The sequence below is a fragment of the Thermomyces lanuginosus genome (genome assembly GCF_041956635.1).
Source record: "Thermomyces lanuginosus strain ATCC 200065 unplaced genomic scaffold VTN49scaffold_36, whole genome shotgun sequence".
NCBI lineage: Eukaryota > Fungi > Ascomycota > Eurotiomycetes > Eurotiales > Trichocomaceae > Thermomyces > Thermomyces lanuginosus.
Window position 1 is genome coordinate 236,573 of NW_027192370.1, and position 16,725 is coordinate 253,297.

Below are 16,725 nucleotides of genomic sequence, written 5' to 3' on the forward strand. Positions count from 1 at the left end.
ATCGGACTCCCCGCACCCATTGGATGTCATCGGAGAAATGTCAAAAGGTGACTTCCATAGGCAATCAATTTCTGCTTCTGAAATGAGCGTTGAGCATCTCAATCATTCTTTTCGATTGTTGCTGTCGGGCAATGGCCGAAGACCAGGCGTTGATGGAAGCACCTGCCATCAACAATGGCTCTGATTGGACCGAGTCTGCAAACAAGCAATGAGGAAACAAAACACTATTCTGAATTAGGTTAGGGTTCGGTACCTGAGCCCCGCATGAACCTCGGCGTGAGTGACGTCGGTGTGGGGGCATGCGAACAACGGGGAGTTCGGCAGATGTTGAGATGTTGGCCTGTGTGTGCCTGCCGAGAGGATGTGGAAATCCAAGAACAATCCTTCAATTGATTCCCTCGCGAATGAGGGGGATTACTCGGAACAGGCCGCCGAATACTCAAATCCAAGGCTCAATTGACGGCCACGACATCAAGGAAAAGAGTCAATGTTTTCCGAGGAGCTCCAGAATCGTTTCTGCGCTAAAGACAACCAGCGCGGGGTTCATCTACACGGTTCTCACCAACGTACGTGGTTGGTCGAATGGATAAACTACAATGCTGTTGATACATATTGAATCCATGGCACTTTACCATTCGAGGATTAATTCAAGGATCATACTATGGGACTTTTGCGAGTACTTTCTTCACCGAGAACAAGAGTACTCGAGCGTGGTTCATAGCCCTATAGAACGCCATCGAGTTAAGCTCCAATGATCAGCCAATAACAGTGCCCATATTAGTCACGCCCAAGAGAGATCAAAGTCCAAGCTCCTATCATGGCTTGATCAAGCTCTCGCTAAGCTGACCAAGACTTCGGGACTCTTCAACTTTGTTAGTGCTAGATAGTCGGACAACCAAATGCAAGTGACACGACTGACACATTGATGTCACCACCGGACCGATGTCCGTTAGCGAGTACCTCAGTTACTCCAGAATCTCGCTTAGTTTGCCTCTCCGGCTATCCCATTGGGCATGGAATCTTCTCGGAATTACCCCCGTTGGGTCTGCAGGATGTTCTGGACACAGGTTCCTTAGACATCGGGCTCGCAAAGTACCTATCATTCAGAATACAAGGTGGCACGCGATGGTAATTGGTGGTCTGTCCCAGCTTTTACTTTGGGATACTATTCACCATGTCATCTGAGCATTACTTTCCACGGGTATGACGGCAATTCACCCATCCAGTTGGAGCTCGGGAAAGGCTGCACGTGGGAACAGCATCGTTCTAGCTCCAGCGTTGACAATGATGCCTTCACTTTATGCTACGAGCTATAAAAGGCCTGCATTCTTCCCCATTGTGGTGTCTTCTCTTCTCACCGTCCTCCTAGGATCCGGCCAGCTCCCCTTCCATCACCGAGAAAGACAAATCGCTCGACAAGATGAAGACCAGTACCGCCATTGCGGCGCTCTACGCGCTCGCGCTTGGCTCTACAGCCGTCGCCCAGCCGATTGCCAACCCCGACACCACCGAGACGGTGGAGACCTCGGAGGTTCCCCATAACCTATGGTCTCGTGAGGTGCAGTCTGAGCTGCAGAAGAAGACTCAGATCTCCGCCCCGTTCGGTTACAGGGCCGGCTCCAGGGCGTCAATTGCCAATCTTAAGTCCAAGATCAAGCGCGTGGTTTGGATTTTGCTCGAGAACCGATCCTTCGACAACATGCTTGGCGATATCAGACACCCAGGCCTGGACAACCCTGCGAACAACGGCCCTCATTGTCTTTACGAGAAGACGGACAAGCACCATGGAAAGAAGTACTGCCAGGCGAAGAAGAATTACGACTCGGTGAAGAATGACCCGGATCACTCCGTTGTCGGCAACAACTTCCAGTTCTATGGCACGTATTCGCCGGACAACGAGGCAATCGCGAATGGTACTCTAAAGGCCCACAACAGGGGCTTCCTCGAGAAGCACCTGATCAGCTACCCTGACATCACGCCGCAACTTGCTGCCGAACAGGTGCTGGGCTATTACGCCGCCCGGGACGTTCCGACTCTGGTTGACCTCGTGGAGGAGTACACTACTTTCAACTACTGGTTCTCTTGCGTTCCGGGTGTATGTCATTACTTCCCTTTCCCCTTTCAGGTTGGCCACAAGCTAACAAAACAAGCCTACCAACCCGAACCGTCTGTGCTCTGTGGCAGGAACTCCTGACGGCCACGGTTCCAATGACAAGGACTTTGACAACTCAGCAATTCCCATCAAGAGTATCTTCGAGGCAGCCTCCGAGAAGGGTATCACCTGGCGCAACTACGACGGCACCAACGGTGCTTTCAATCCCGATGCGCTGTTTTTCGACTGGACGAAGAAGAACGCGAAGGACAGCGTTGTGCCGATCGAGAACTTCTTCCAGGATGCGTACCTGGGCAACCTCCCTCAGCTGTCCTACATTAATCCGTCGTGCTGCGGTTTGAACACCAACTCGATGCACCCTGACGGCAACGTCTCGTATGGTGAGGTCTTTGTCAAGCAGATCTACGACGCTCTACGCAATGGTCCCCACTGGGAAGAGAGTCTGCTCCTGGTGACGTACGACGAGACTGGCGGCTTCTACGACCACGTCCCTGCTCCTCTCGCTGTTCGTCCTGACGACAAGACTTTCACCACCAAGGCAAAGGACGGTTCGGAGTACACGCTGAAGTTTGACCGCTATGGTGGCCGCATGCCCACATGGCTGATCTCTCCCTATGCACCCGAGGGCCACGTTGAGAACTATGGACTGAATCCCAAGACCGGCAAGCCCGAGCCCTACAGCTCGACCTCTGTGCTCAAGACTCTCGGCTACCTTTGGGACATTGAGGACTTCTCAAATCGTGTTGCCCACTCTCCGTCCTTCGACCACCTGATTGGACCCAGACTTCGTCGGAACACTCCTCAGACGCTGACCACGCCTAAGACTTTTACCCAGAGCCGGAAGAAATAGATAATGATATATGTATCCCCAAGATTGGCTTGTATGGATTGAAGCGAGTGTTGGAAACTGACAATGATGACTGGAAAATCAACGAGGAAACGAAAATTCTGATTGTTCGAGAGCCTTTTTGTATTTCATGATGGTTGAAATTGACGCAGCAGAAATGACGAGAACATGCTGGGATTTCCAGGAATGCTTGATACTTTGTATTTAGGGGTTGATTGCCTCTCCATATCTGTCAATTGTCTAGTTGACTGTATCCGGATCATCCATTCCAGCGTGTTCCCTGAGGTTGCTGTACCAGATGTCCAGTGAGTTGCACGATTTGCAGATTATATCATAGAGGGAAGCATCGACCGTTTCCTGTATGATTTGAACCAGCTGACTGATACTGTCTTTCTCTGCGTTGTATAATTTATATTCTCTGTCATAATCAGCCATGGCAGATCTAAAACATAATCTTCCCTCAGTCGTCATCTCCCATTCGTTGGTAGGGTGGTGATATTCGTCCACCTCTTCTCGAATCGAACCACTCGATGCGGCACTTGCTCGAGCCGCAGCAGTTCCAGCTCGTGTCAAAGATCGACGTTCATTCCGGATCATTGTCCCCTTTCTTCACTTTCGGGTTGATGTACTCCCAAAGTCCTTCGGCGTCGGCCAGGGCAACAAATCTCTCGTTCCAGGGAATCCAATCGCTGGGATTCACGAGTTTGACAACTTGGGACGACACAATGATTTTAGAAACAAGTATTCCGTGACTGAAGAGTTCAACGATAAAATCCAGTAGCTTTCAAGAGGAATCCGGGCTCATAACTGTAAGAAATCTACAGTCACGAGCTAAGATCATCAGCAATAACCGTGTAATAGTTGACTTGACAGTGGCAGGTATTTTTCCACAACACCTGACAGACACAAAATTATTATTGAAACTGAAAGAAGGGATATTCTGTCTTCCCCATCCTCTGAAGATAATGCTCTTATGTACTAAAATGTGCACGTCACCAAGGGTCATTGAGTATCGTATGACCCCTCATAGCATCACGTAGTTTTGGTCATGTATTCAAGTACTTACAGTCGTGTCTGCTAGAGCTTAAATCGGCAAAATAGAAGTTGTAATTTTTGCAATACTTAGCGGTAGTGCTGACTGGGGTACCTGAACTTGCGATACAATGTTTACTGGACTAACCCACAGAGATAAACATTTTTTTCCTACCTGCGACCTAGGAGCATGTATACCCAAATATACCTAAGGTATATACATAATATGTCACGGGTTGCTAAAGAGAATCACTTCCAAGACAAATGACGCTCCATGTACATTGACGATCAAATGAAATAACATCCTGGACTCTTGGGTTCAGCCAGCATGTTTTATGCGCGAAACATCACAAGATCGAGATACACTTCGCACATTTCGCCTTCAAGGCCGGGACAACGACTTGACCTTAGGCCCGCCGTGGTCATAGGCCGCCAGTGCCGTTTGATCATCCAGAGCAAAGACACCAGGCCAGAAGCTGTTTTCCGGTGACACTTCCGCTGGCTCGCTCCATTGGATTTGACCGTTCACTGGTGCGGTGCCGTAGACGGCTCGGATGGCTGCGTGGTTGACCCAGTTGACCTCCGAAGCCTGATCGTCGGTCATGAAGACGACGGCCAATGATCCATCCCCAAACGACGAGATCTGTGGCGCACCAGCATTGTGGCCGGATGGGCTGTAGATTACATGACGATAACCCCAGGTATTTCCGTCGTCATACGAAATCACGGCTTCAACACTGAATAAGCCTCGGCCTGCTTCGAAAACCATGACCAGTGCTGGTTTGTCTTGGTCGAATGTTTCGGCGATGCCCAGCATACCATCCCGAACATGGCCATCCCCGTCCACAACGACACGCGGAGCGCTCCAAGTTTTGCCTTGATCATAGGACACGACCTCCATGATAAGCTGATCATCAGCAGCAGTTTCTTGGGCGTAATAAAGCTGCACCTCGCCGCCGCGTCCAATGCGCATAAAAGGTTCCCAGAGGCCCCATGGTGCCGTCTTCTCATAGGCCTGCGACAGATACTTCCATGACCGGCCCCCGTCCGTTGACTGACAGACCGTAATCCGGAAATACGTAATAGTGCTGCCGTCGGATCCATAATCATGGTTGCGAAAAGCTGCCAGTACCGTGTTGGGAGAAACCTCGAGCAAAAACAGGTTATCAACGTCTCCAACCCCTCTCGTCACCTCTCCAATCTCGGAAAAAGTCTTGCCGTTATCATCGCTTCTGGCAACTTTCAAGATGCGTTGATTGCCATTGCGTGTAGTGTATCCCGCAAGAATACCTCCGTCTTGGAGTCGAGTGAGGCGTGGATAAGTTCCGCTAGAGGCGATCGCACGTTCATCGTCGTTCACGATGATCTTGCTGGGTGCGGAAGATGCAGGCAATGAGTGTACGTAGGATGCTTGGAGGAAAATGATCAAAAGAAAAAGCCAAGATAAAGTGAGCCCCAAGCCAGCAAAGTGGCCCCGCCGTACATTGAGACTCAGAATCATTCTGGAAAATGAAGTACTATGTTGTCAGAACTGACTATGAAGGACTGGTTGCAGAATTTCCATTCATCGTTGATGGCTGTTGAATGATGGTGTTCTTATACCACTACGTCCAGGGCTTTGCTCGGAATCGTTTTGTTGGCCATTTGCCGACTAGTAGTCACTCGATTCGGTTTATTTTCTTTGACAGCTGATAATAGGAAACGGAGCAATGTAGTAGTCAACCTGAATCTGCTCCTACTATAGTCTGGTTGTATATGGCGACTCTATGTTGCTCATAATTTACAAACTCTCAATTTACAAAAACCCCTGTAATGGAGATCTAGATCGCATAACAAATGAGGTTTAGGCCATTTAACTTTCCTAACCGAAGCAGGTTAGACATATCCATATCAAGAATGCATTGTGTAGCGATGATTGGCGGATACTTGAAATTGCGGGAAATAAAGTTATGATTTCAATTAATCTTTCAGCTGATCAGCTCGGCAGTTGGAACAACGCATAAAATGGGATCGTGATATCAGCATTGCTTTGCCGATGAACTTGAGCTGCATGTCATAGTTTGCTGCGACCTGTGTGTGGTCTGTATTATCTCCAAGATGGTTAGAAGGAAGAGATTTCACGCCTCATTGATAGCCTAGAAAAAGGGGCATACTACGTAACTCCAAAGCAGAATGCACACATCCTTCTCTTTCGACATTTAACCGCCGGATAATCTGTGTGACAAATGACGGCCTTGTAACAATTTTCGAGTCAAAGCACGAGAAGAATGCAACGCGACCGTCGATGCCAAGTGGAACATCATCGGGGCCATTCCCTGAGAATGAAAACGACGATCGTCGCAGGTTTTGAAGGTACGGAAGAGGATGGCTTGTCTACACAAATAACAAACATGCGCGTAGTTAAACACATTCACTAACTCTCCAAAGCTGGGAGTATTACACTTAGCAAGAAATTCATTGCCTGTTGATGAAGAGTGAAGAATACTGTTCACTGAGCTCAACCATGAAGACAGCTATAGCAACGTTGGTAGCCTTGAATTGATTTAGCATTTGTCCAAAAGTCAGTATTGATAGCAGGTAACATAACGTTGTAGTGCTGCGTGCCAAAAGGTATATAGAGAGAGTATTCGGGTCGAACTTTCCGTAGCCCTAGGTGCCAACAGCTGGGCGAGCACTTCAGTGCCAAGGCAAATTAGTAGTCTAATCGATACTAGTGCTGTCAAGAGGCAGACACGTCACACCATTGGGCGGTTAAGAATTGAAAAGAAAAAGTGCTGGCCAAGATCATTTGGACGCCATTGGCAGCATTATCGACTTCGGCTATTCCCGGAAACCGATACTATTAGTACTGCTATTCGAGCGGAATTTTCCCGAATATCACCGTAAAGAACCTCTATTCAACGCTTTGTGGGACATTTCAGCGCACTATCCATAGTAATAGCTGCACATTAGGATTTGAAATATGTTCCACCGGAAGAAGATGGAATTCTCATCCAGAGGTGGTCTCTTGTCCTCGGAACATTGCTCAATTTCTAATTCATTTGCCGTTTCAGGAAGAAGGTGAATTTTCACGTGGTTAGGGCCGGAAAGGCTCACGTGATCATTACTTACATTTCCAGCTCCCTAGCGAGCCGAAACTCTGTTCCCCACCCCCACAAAGGCCGGCTCTAGCTTCCAACTAAACTGTGACAGCAGGGTTGCCAAAAATCTTCATGGAGCTAAGCTTCCGGATGCAACAAAAATTCGGGACTATTTTCCTGGCGTTCCGGCAACGTTACCACGTATACAGAAAAATGGATTGCTAGACCACATGATTACCTAGCCTCTTTGGGTGCGTATGCCCGTCACTGCCGACCCCTAGTTGTGCACCAGCTACTGCAGGCATACGAGTCAGACATAAGTTTGCAGTCGGTTGCAGAAATCAGTCACATTGTCTTGCAATTTCGTGCCTAAAGAAGAATATTAGATTAACTTGGTGGTCAATATCAAATAAAACTCAGTCTTGTGCGGGCTTCGGCATATTTATTACTTATGTTACATGCTTATGGAACGAACGAAATACTAATGCACCGAACCCAAGCTCCATTCCACTTGACAAACAATACTCCTGATCCTGTCATATTTTTAAGTAAATGCCGGCATTACTTTGGTCGTTATTGCCGCTAACTGCAGTCACTGGGGTCTTGACCACTTTGACCGGCTGTGATTGATGATTTGATCCACCACCGTTCCTACGCGACTGTGGACGCTACATGTACGGTAAGTTTGATCTTTTCGTTCGAGAACCGGAAACTCTCCTTCCGAGTTCGCATGCGATTGTATTGCTGCTAACAGTACTGACTCCATTCTGCGCTTAAGGTTGCATCGGAAATACCCCGACGACCGTATTCTGTCCTCGTTGCCATAATAGTCGCGAATTTACAGAGAGATTTCGTCGCTTGAATGCAATCGGGCTCTAAAAATACTTGTGAATTAGTTCTTTTCTGGGCAAGTTCTTAGTTGTTTGCCCCATCTTTCCGATGGCAGATAGAGAGAGAATATCCTCATTTGGGAAAAACAGTCACCAAAGTTCAGAAATGAAAGTTGCCGGAACTCCGAGAGACGTAGCAGAATAGTACTTCTTCCATATTTGAGATGCCGTTGAACGGGGGCCATGGAACTCGTGAAACCAAAATCTAGAATCGTGTCGGAACATCAAATGAATTCTTTTGCCGATGTTCGCATTAGGGTATTGAGAGGTGGCATGCAGATGCCAAAGCCAACTTCTTGCTGGTTGTCTACCGAAATAGAGGTTTGCAATCAATCATTAGAAGCTCAGTATTTGCCATAGATACGTCATAGTACGAGAATTGGAATTTCACCTACTATTCCAAACCCTCCAAGGGAAAAGCTTGCCAACTGCCAATGTACTTAACAGAGGGGTTATCTAATAGAAGCTGCGTAGGAGGAGGTCAAGATACCATAGCTGCTGAATTTCGTTTTGATCTGTACCTTTTTACCAGCACGTCAGCACGAGACTTTTGAGTTCATGGTACCTAACACTTCACCCACTGATCGTTCCACTCTGTCGCACCGGCCAATCGGAACGCTGAATGATCAGGAGGCCCTGAGCGATCGGGGAGATCTGATCGACTAAAGCCCATTGGGCCATGACTTGCTTTCTTGGCACTATACGAAGTACTTATTTGGTTATTACTCAATACAGACATCGTGTCAGAGATAAGTACACTAGGGGCACGTCTCGTGTGTGGTTGATGTGGCTAGTGCTAGCTGTTGTGGCGAGTGTGGTTCCCCGATCTCTCTTCTTGTACCCCCTATGTTGCTCTTCTTGCCACGTTCTCCTCGGAGCAGATGTCTTTCCCTCGGAGAGTGTTATGACGTACGGTTTGGTATTCAGCACTCATCCGGCATCTTCATGTATAGAAGGACTCTCATTACCCTGTGTTCTGATAGATGGACAGATGAGCACAGACAGGTACAGACAAGTACGGACAGCAATATCAGTTTTACTTTTATGGTAGTCCCATTTTCTCTTTCCATTTCCAGCCATCCTCCTAGCCACCGTCTCATACATTGAAACAAGTTTTCATATTCAGAGCTTTATTGACCCAGTGCTTGCTGTGACCTCGATAGTTGGCACAACTATAGGGTCCAGCAGTCAATCTAGAACAGGTCTGATTCAAGAGACTTAAGGATGGACAGAAGATCCTGGAAAGAACGGAGACAATGCACAGGATGCGAATAATGTGACCTCTAAGCCCAGCCCTGGTAAGGCATGGTAGCCTAAGGCAGAGGTCAATGTTTGGCTCTAACAGTGTCGAAAGGAACGAACTGCCATGCTCTGTGTATCATGACATCTCCGTTGTGTAAATATTCCTAGGTCTTAGGGAAATGAAAGTAACATTCGCAATGGCCCTCAATTCCCAAACTGGGGCTCTTTGAAAACATCGATGACTCGACAAATACCCTCCTCATCCCACATTTCACTACCCACACCTTTCCTGACAACGAAAAGCCCATAGGGATCCCATTTCCGCTTAATCTTCAGTAGGCGACGGTAGTTGGCCCCCCAGAACAGCTTTTGAAAATCTCGCTGATAAGGATCAGCCAAGTTGAGGTACACTGCCAAAGGCTTTTTCTCGATAGAAAGTAGAGTTGGCATGACGATATTCGTAAGGTAGTTGTAAGCTGCCTCCTGTGCTGTAAAATCCGGCAGGAATGAACGCCTGTGGATCAGGAGCAGAGAGGATCTCCGCCAGCCGGGATGCAGGGCACTATCGATGGAATTCCCGTTGGATATAACCTTTCCTCCGACGGGGTTGACTTCGATCATATCACCGGGTTCATATTCCAGCTTTGATAGCTTGTCTATCATTAGGGAAAGACCAGTTTGAGAGTATGTAAATTCGCGGGAAAGGAGGACATTGCCTTGGATACTGCCAGTGCCGCCAATATCAAACGGAAATGGGATGGTGAGAAATGAGCTGATCTTGGGGAAGGTGTTAACATTATATGTGTAGTCAATGCCAGCGGCACGTAATTTCTCAAGAAATGACTCCAGTACTTCCTCGGCTTCAGCTGGCATTTCAAGGGAATCGGGATAGAAGAACATGGTAAGATTCGCAAAGGAGGCTCCGTTTATATCCGGCTCGCGACCTAAAAAATACTGACCGCCAGTATCGTCCGTGGATAGATTCCGGACGGCGGTTGTTAGGTCTTGGATAATGCTCCAAAACGACCCATCCATCTGGGGCATTTTGAAATGCAGCGATGCAATGACCGCTGGAACGTCTGGATGCACTCTTGCCGTCACGCGCGTGACAATGCCAAACGTCCCACCGCCTCCACCGCGAAGGGCCCAGAAGAGATCCTTGTGGTGGAAATCGTTGGCAATGACAATATCACCCTGTTGTTGTAAGTTTGTTGTAGGCAGAGGTCATGGAGAGTATGTGAATCGCACCTTTGCAGTTACCACTTCCACTTCAAGCACCTGATCAACCCCCAGCCCTCCCATCGTGCTTAGGGCTGGGGAAAAACCTCCTCCTTGAAAAAAGCCGCCGGCAATTCCAACAGTCGGGTATACGGCGCCAATAATACTGTAGCCATGAGCAGCTCCGGCCTCATATAGTTCACTGGACATGACCCCGGCACCGAAACTGACAACTGGCCCATAATCGAGTTCTTTGGGACCATGAGAGGGCGTGAAGTGCTCGGCGAAGCTGATATCCTTCAAACGATTCGTAAGAATCTGGAACGAGTCTGGAGCTGCAGAGCGACTTCCATCGTGGCCCGTATTCTTGACAACTAGTCGAATATTATGTTCTCGGGCAAAATCGACCGCTTTCTGGATATGGGTTGGGTTTTGTGCTATCACTGAAAAATGTGAAATTCGGCCATAATCACAAGAGCCGCCTTCATAACCGCTTGCGTTTACATAGCAGCTTTCATGCCGCGATGGGAGGTTTTCCCAATTGAAATTTTGCAGCGCACCTAAAATCAGGTTAGATAAAGATGGTCTTGCTTGGTATCTTCTAGCTTTCACACCTGGTTGCGTAGCACGCCAATTCGAATTGTGATCCAGAATAGTTATCTCATCGCACTTCTCACGATCGTAGGTTGGGTGGTAACAGACATGGGCTACTGGCAGAACTTTAACAAGATTTCCATCCACTGAATGGTTAAGCGCGCTCCAGGACCCTTCAGATGGCCAGCAAGGATCTCTAGGGGTACATCGGCATGAAGGAGAGCTGGCCACAAGATGCACCACGGAGAGAATTGCGAAAAATACGGAAAACATGTTCGGGAACAATTCTTGACTGAGGAAGCTCACAGAAATGGCTGAAAAATTAAAGATGCTCTCAGATAGAGTGATACATCCCAGCTAAATAACTCTTCATGCACTTATCTGACCTAATCAAATAACAAGAGGAGCCTGTTACAAGTCAACAGCTGAACTGATGCACCTGATGCACAAGACAGGTGAGCTATATCTGTACCTTGGATGTCGCGATGCCATAGGTTCCGGGGTTACCTCGGGGAAACTAAACTTAAAGGTGCCTTGTCTAGTCCCTGACGTCACCACAGTACCTTGGGGTTAGCTTGTTTATTTATTCAACATCATCTTGTTTAGCGTGCCAGATTTAGTTCATTCATTTCGTCGTGTTGAAAAACGACATTCTTGTCATCAGCTATAATACTATTCAGGATCAGTAAATCTTCACCCCTACATTGTATCAGTCCCCGAGACTGGCTGTCCCTTCCATAGCGTGAGCTAGCTTGGTCAAGCGGGCTCTGTTTTAGTCCGCGCAGTCTTTTGTTTCCTCTTTCTTCCTCTCTTTGTACTCCGTACTAGATGTTCCAGTCGTATTGCTGTCTACAGAGAATGCGACCAGTAGTCATCGCTATCTAGATCGAGCTCCTGACAAGTAATTACCGATCTTTACTGTTTACTTGGGGGGTTACACCGGCGAAAGTCCTTGTCATAAATCTGTAAAGCCGAAATCCTTCGAGGATGAAGAATTTGATTTGAATGGGATGAAAGTCGGAGGCTTCGAGCACATGACGTATCCGTTTCCTATGTCGAACGATTTAGCCGGTTCAGGGAGATTAGTTGATCGAAGAAATCAAGTGCAAGGAGCAGTCAGTGCTTGACTTACCCTCCGGCTGAAGTATAAATCCTTAGGCGGTTCCCATGGCGCCGTTCACTTGGCCGATTGTCGAGCAGATAATGGCGAGCAGCATAACTGGCATGCCGGTGGTATACAAAAATGAACTGGCCGAAGGACACTTGAAGCAATTATTGGGTGTTTCGAGGAGCTCTTCGATGCGTAGATGTTTCGCAGACGGTTCCTTTGTGTTACGAACGCTGTCGCAATACCAGGTGATTACGAGGTTGGGAATGGCCTGTTGTTGGAAGTTTGAGGTATCAGGAGGGCCAAGACATGACTAATACTTGACCAAAACAAGTTTATGTTGTGAGGGGTCATACAGTGCTGGATGACGATTGATGACGTGCAAATTTCAGTACATATTGAGAATGATCCTCAGAGGATGGAGTAGGGAGAGATCCTCCGATTCAGTTTCAATATTTTTTTTACATCAATCAGGTGTTGAGAGGAGATACCTGATTTTAAGCAAGTCAACTATTACCCTGTTATTACATTGTAATCTTAGCTCGTGGCTGTAGTTTCAAACACCTGTGGTCTTAGTGTGTGTGTAGATGGGGCTATGTTGCTGCTTAGTCAGCGCACAATGTATTTAACAGAGCTGAGCCCGACAGTGTTGGAGATCAGCGGTCAGCTACTCACTCTACTACATTCTACTCCTTCTACATCGCGCTCCGGACCCTTCCAGGCGTAGTCGTACAGCCTATCACGCTCTGCAACCCCGATTCCTAACAGTGACCGCTCTACGCTGAGGCAGAGCCCGATAGACTGTACAAAAATGGCTCCTCGCACAACCCGCCGCACCACTCGCAACACCACTCAACGCACTGTTCGACGCACTACGCGATCGACGACGACAAGAAGTCCCAATAGGAGCACCACCACGGCGGAAGAGGCATCTCACGAACCGCCAGCTGCACCAGAAACCACCTCCTCGATACCAACCATCGCAACGCCACCATGACGCCAGCGGTTGAATCCCTGGAAAACTTGTCGCCTGAAGAGCTTGAACAGCTTCCTCCAGAGCAACTTGATGCACTCGTCAAGCATTTGGAGGAAAAGATTCGAAGAGGGAGCAGATCCAGAGAATCGTGGCCTATCGGGAAATACTCCAATCCGATAATGCTGCTACCGTTCCTGGCCCCTCCGATGTTGCACCGGCCACTGCAGAAACCACTCATGATAGTTTCGACGTGGCCTTGATCAGGCAGGTTAAGCGGCCTCGCATAGAAGCCGCAGACGCCGAGAAAGCTCCCGCACTCCCGAAGATGGAGCGGTACCATGGAAAGACCATTCCGGAGTACAACGCCTTCGTGACGCGATTCGGTGTTCATTTCCGGCGGAATAGCTACTGGTATGACGACGCCGTCGAAGGAGAAAAGCGGAAGATCGACGCCATGCTGGAGGCTCTAGATGACAAGCTTCTCGTGCTGTGGAATGTCCACGAGAAAGAAATACAGGGCCGAGCTCACTCGTACGAAGAGTTCTTGGACTGGTTGCAAGGGTTGGTCAGACCCACGGAGTTACTGAAGCAGGATGCAAATCAGAAATACAATGACGCGAAGCAACTGCCGACGCAATCGGTCGTGGAATTCGCCGCATATTTAGCGCAGTGGGAAAGCCAGCTGGACATCGAATACTCGGAGAAACAGCGCATCAACCACTTGAGGGCTAAGGTGCTACCCATCATCCGAGATGAGGCCGCTCGGTACCCCGGTCCCCCTGAAACGTACGATGCCTACGTCTTGTACCTTCAGGAGATCGAGGAGAAGATTCCTGGTCGACGCGAGAGCATCCGTGGGGCGCGATCCCAGCGGAATCCGACTTCCAAGAGTAATGTGCCATCGTGGAGCCGCGCTATTGACAAGAAGACTTGCGACGGGAAAGACCCAGTGCGGACCGACACAGAGTCCAGCAAGACCAATCGCCAAGATGAAGGGCCTGAAAAACGATGTTCCTTTTGCAATAAGACGGGTCACACGGAGGATCGTTGCTTCAGCAAGAAACGGTTGGAGAAAAGACCCCGCACTGACAATCAGCAGCCAAAAAACTAGGCGGCCCAACGTCTGGGACCGCGAAGGCGTTGGGATTGAAGGCAAGGCGGTCTTGTAAGACGAAGTCTCTGGTGACGACACTGGCCGTCGAGACGCCCCGCCACGGCAAGCAACAAATCAAGGCGCTGATTGACTCCGGTGCCGAAGCCCATTTTGTCAACCTCGCGTGGGCGGAGAAATTTTTGGGCGACGTGACAGGAAGATCTCAGAGAATTGAAGCCATTGACGGGCAAACGGTTCGCTCTCATGGCCAACATGTCGTCCGTGTATCACTGGAAGACCATAAGGGCGAGTCGCAGAACTTCTTGATGCCCTTTGAGGCCGTACGTGTGAAGGGCTACGACGCAATCATTGGATTCCCGTGGCTGTTGGCCGTGAACCCAGACATCCACTGGAATACTGGCCAATGGTTCTACCGCGAGCCAGCCCGAGTGTTATGACCTCAAAACTAGGCACAGCTACAAAGGTCGGCCGTCAATCTAGTGCAGGTCTCATTCAAGACACTAAGGATAGAGAAGAAAGAAGGTCCCAGGAAGGACGAAAACTATGTACACGAAAGTGGGTCGTGTGACCTCTTAGTCCTAGCCCCGATAAGGTATGCTGGCCTCAGGCAGAGGCCTATGTTGGCCCTAACACCGAGAGCCTGAAGTCCGCCTGATCACGGCACAGAAGGCGGCAAGGGCAATCGAGAGAGGCAACGCGGCCTTCATTGTGTACCCAGAATTCCTGCACACGGAGAACGAAACGATTCGCGTGGCTGCATTTGCCAGCAAGGGCGTCACTAACCCCGAGGAACTGGAGGAATTTGCCGATGTCTTATCCGAAGAGGAGGCAAGCATTCTTCCAATTAGCTCCGAATATGACCATGCAATCGATTTAATTCCGGGCAAAGAGCCGCCCTATCGCCCGCTACATCGGCAAAGCCTGAAGGAACAAGAAGTACTACGCGAGTACCTGCAAACAGCTCTGAAGAAAGGCTACATTCGTGAATCCAAAAGCCCGGCAGGCGCACCGGTCCTGTTTGTGGCAAAGAAGGACGGTACCCTGCGCCTATGCGTCGACTATCGCGGACTGAATGCCATCACGGTCAAGAACCGCTACCCGCTGCCGCTAATCAGTGAGACCCTTGACCGGCTAGCAGGAGCGAAGATCTTCACTCAGCTGGATCTCCGTGATGCATACCACCGAATTCGCATTCGACAGGGCAACGAATGGAAGACAGCCTTCCGTACTCGCTATGGTCACTACGAATATCTGGTGATGCCATTTGGGCTCGTAAACGCACCAGCCACCTTCCAATCGTACATCAACCGCGCACTTGCCGGCCTGCTAGATACGTGCTGTGTTGCGTACTTGGATGATATCGTCATTTATTCCAACTCGGTCGAGGAACATAAGGCAGCATGCCCGTCAAGTCTTGGAGCGACTGAGGCAATGGCGCTTGTACTGCAAGTTGAGCAAATGTGCCTTCAGTGTCGACACCATCTCCTTCTTGGGCTACGTCATCTCGCCAGAAGGCATATCCATGGAGGAAGATCGGGTGGCGACGATCAAGGATTGGCCGGAACCCCAAAGCGTCAAGGATTTTCATGTTAGGAATCGGGGTTGCGGAGCGTGATAGGCTGTACGACTACGTCTGGGAAGGATCTGAAGCGCAACGTAGAACCCGTAGAACAGGCAGGATGAGTCGGATGAGTCGGATGAGTAGAATGAGTAGGAGTAGTAGAAGTAGTAGAATGAGGAGAGGAGTAGCTGACCGCTGATCTCCGACACTGTGGGGCTCAGCTCTGCTAAATTCATTGTGCGCTGACTAATCAGCAACATACCATAGAAAAATTACCTATGGTCTCAGGAGACTGTTGAAATGAGCCAGTTACGAGCTGGTACGTAATGGTGAAATACGTATTGTGACGTGTGTTGCACGGCCAGAGGCGACCCCGTGTTGTTATTAAGGTTGTAACGGTACTTCTGGGGGAGACCTCCTTATTTGTGCAGATGTCCTTAACGGATACCAACCCAAGACTCCGTACCCGGAATTATCGTTCCCGTGTAACTTTCAGCATTTACATTCTCACAGATGACAACTGGGAATTTTCTGAACAACTGTTCAGAGAAGACCTAAGGGCCCGCGAGGAGGAAGAGGAGCGCGAAAGAAGAGGGCAGGAAAGCGCGAGGAGCGGCGAGGACCCCGAAGGGGGTGAGGACACAGGTGAGGGGAGTGCAGGAGTTGGGACGGCGTCTGATTTATCTGGGGGCCCGGCGGACCGGACACGGTTTCGCCATTTGAGGCGGAAGTGATTTGTAGGTTGTTTTTTGGACTAACTTGAGTCTCTTGTGATCTTGTCTTTCATTGGTCAGTAATTTGCAAGTGGGCATGTAACCCGTTAGGGACTAGCGCAGGAGGCCTGAGGCACTGAGGCTATGTAACTAGCACGTGAGAAGTACCTGTATAATCAACTATGATTGGTTGTTCTATTTTCATCTTCATTGTGCGATTTCGTAAAGCTCGGGAGT

General features: G+C 49.0%; 5 protein-coding genes across 5 annotated transcripts in view; 2 read left to right on the forward strand and 3 right to left on the reverse strand.

Moving 5' to 3' along the window:
• Window positions 1-1,420: 1,420 nt before the first annotated feature.
• VTN49DRAFT_5879 (uncharacterized protein) lies at window positions 1,421-2,963 on the forward strand (the record flags this gene model as incomplete). The annotated part of the gene is made up of 2 exons (XM_069413984.1): window positions 1,421-2,095; window positions 2,151-2,963. 2 exons carry the CDS (start codon window positions 1,421-1,423, stop codon window positions 2,961-2,963), a joined length of 1,488 nt encoding a protein of 495 aa, XP_069266103.1.
• Window positions 2,964-4,374: 1,411 nt separating this feature from the next.
• On the reverse strand, window positions 4,375-5,493 carry VTN49DRAFT_5880 (uncharacterized protein; the record flags this gene model as incomplete). The annotated part of the gene is made up of 1 exon (XM_069413986.1): window positions 4,375-5,493. One exon carries the CDS (start codon window positions 5,491-5,493, stop codon window positions 4,375-4,377), a length of 1,119 nt encoding a protein of 372 aa, XP_069266104.1.
• Window positions 5,494-9,408: 3,915 nt separating this feature from the next.
• VTN49DRAFT_5881 (uncharacterized protein) lies at window positions 9,409-11,289 on the reverse strand (the record flags this gene model as incomplete). Its single annotated transcript, XM_069413987.1, has 3 exons — window positions 9,409-10,398; window positions 10,453-10,982; window positions 11,037-11,289. The coding sequence occupies 3 exons, from the start codon at window positions 11,287-11,289 to the stop codon at window positions 9,409-9,411; spliced, it is 1,773 nt and encodes a 590-aa protein (XP_069266105.1).
• A 1,828-nt stretch (window positions 11,290-13,117) lies between these two features.
• Window positions 13,118-16,509, forward strand: VTN49DRAFT_5882 (uncharacterized protein; the record flags this gene model as incomplete). Its single annotated transcript, XM_069413988.1, has 7 exons — window positions 13,118-13,198; window positions 13,243-14,110; window positions 14,200-14,642; window positions 14,700-14,769; window positions 14,861-15,620; window positions 15,685-15,802; window positions 16,165-16,509. The coding sequence occupies 7 exons, from the start codon at window positions 13,118-13,120 to the stop codon at window positions 16,507-16,509; spliced, it is 2,685 nt and encodes an 894-aa protein (XP_069266106.1).
• Window positions 16,510-16,529: 20 nt separating this feature from the next.
• Window positions 16,530-16,725, reverse strand: part of VTN49DRAFT_5883 (uncharacterized protein) — a gene marked incomplete at both ends in the record, with an annotated part of 11,814 nt that continues 11,618 nt past the window's right edge. Inside the window, one exon of the mRNA XM_069413989.1 lies at window positions 16,530-16,555. Within this exon, the coding sequence (XP_069266107.1) occupies window positions 16,530-16,555 (26 nt within the window). The remainder of the gene's footprint in view (window positions 16,556-16,725) is intronic.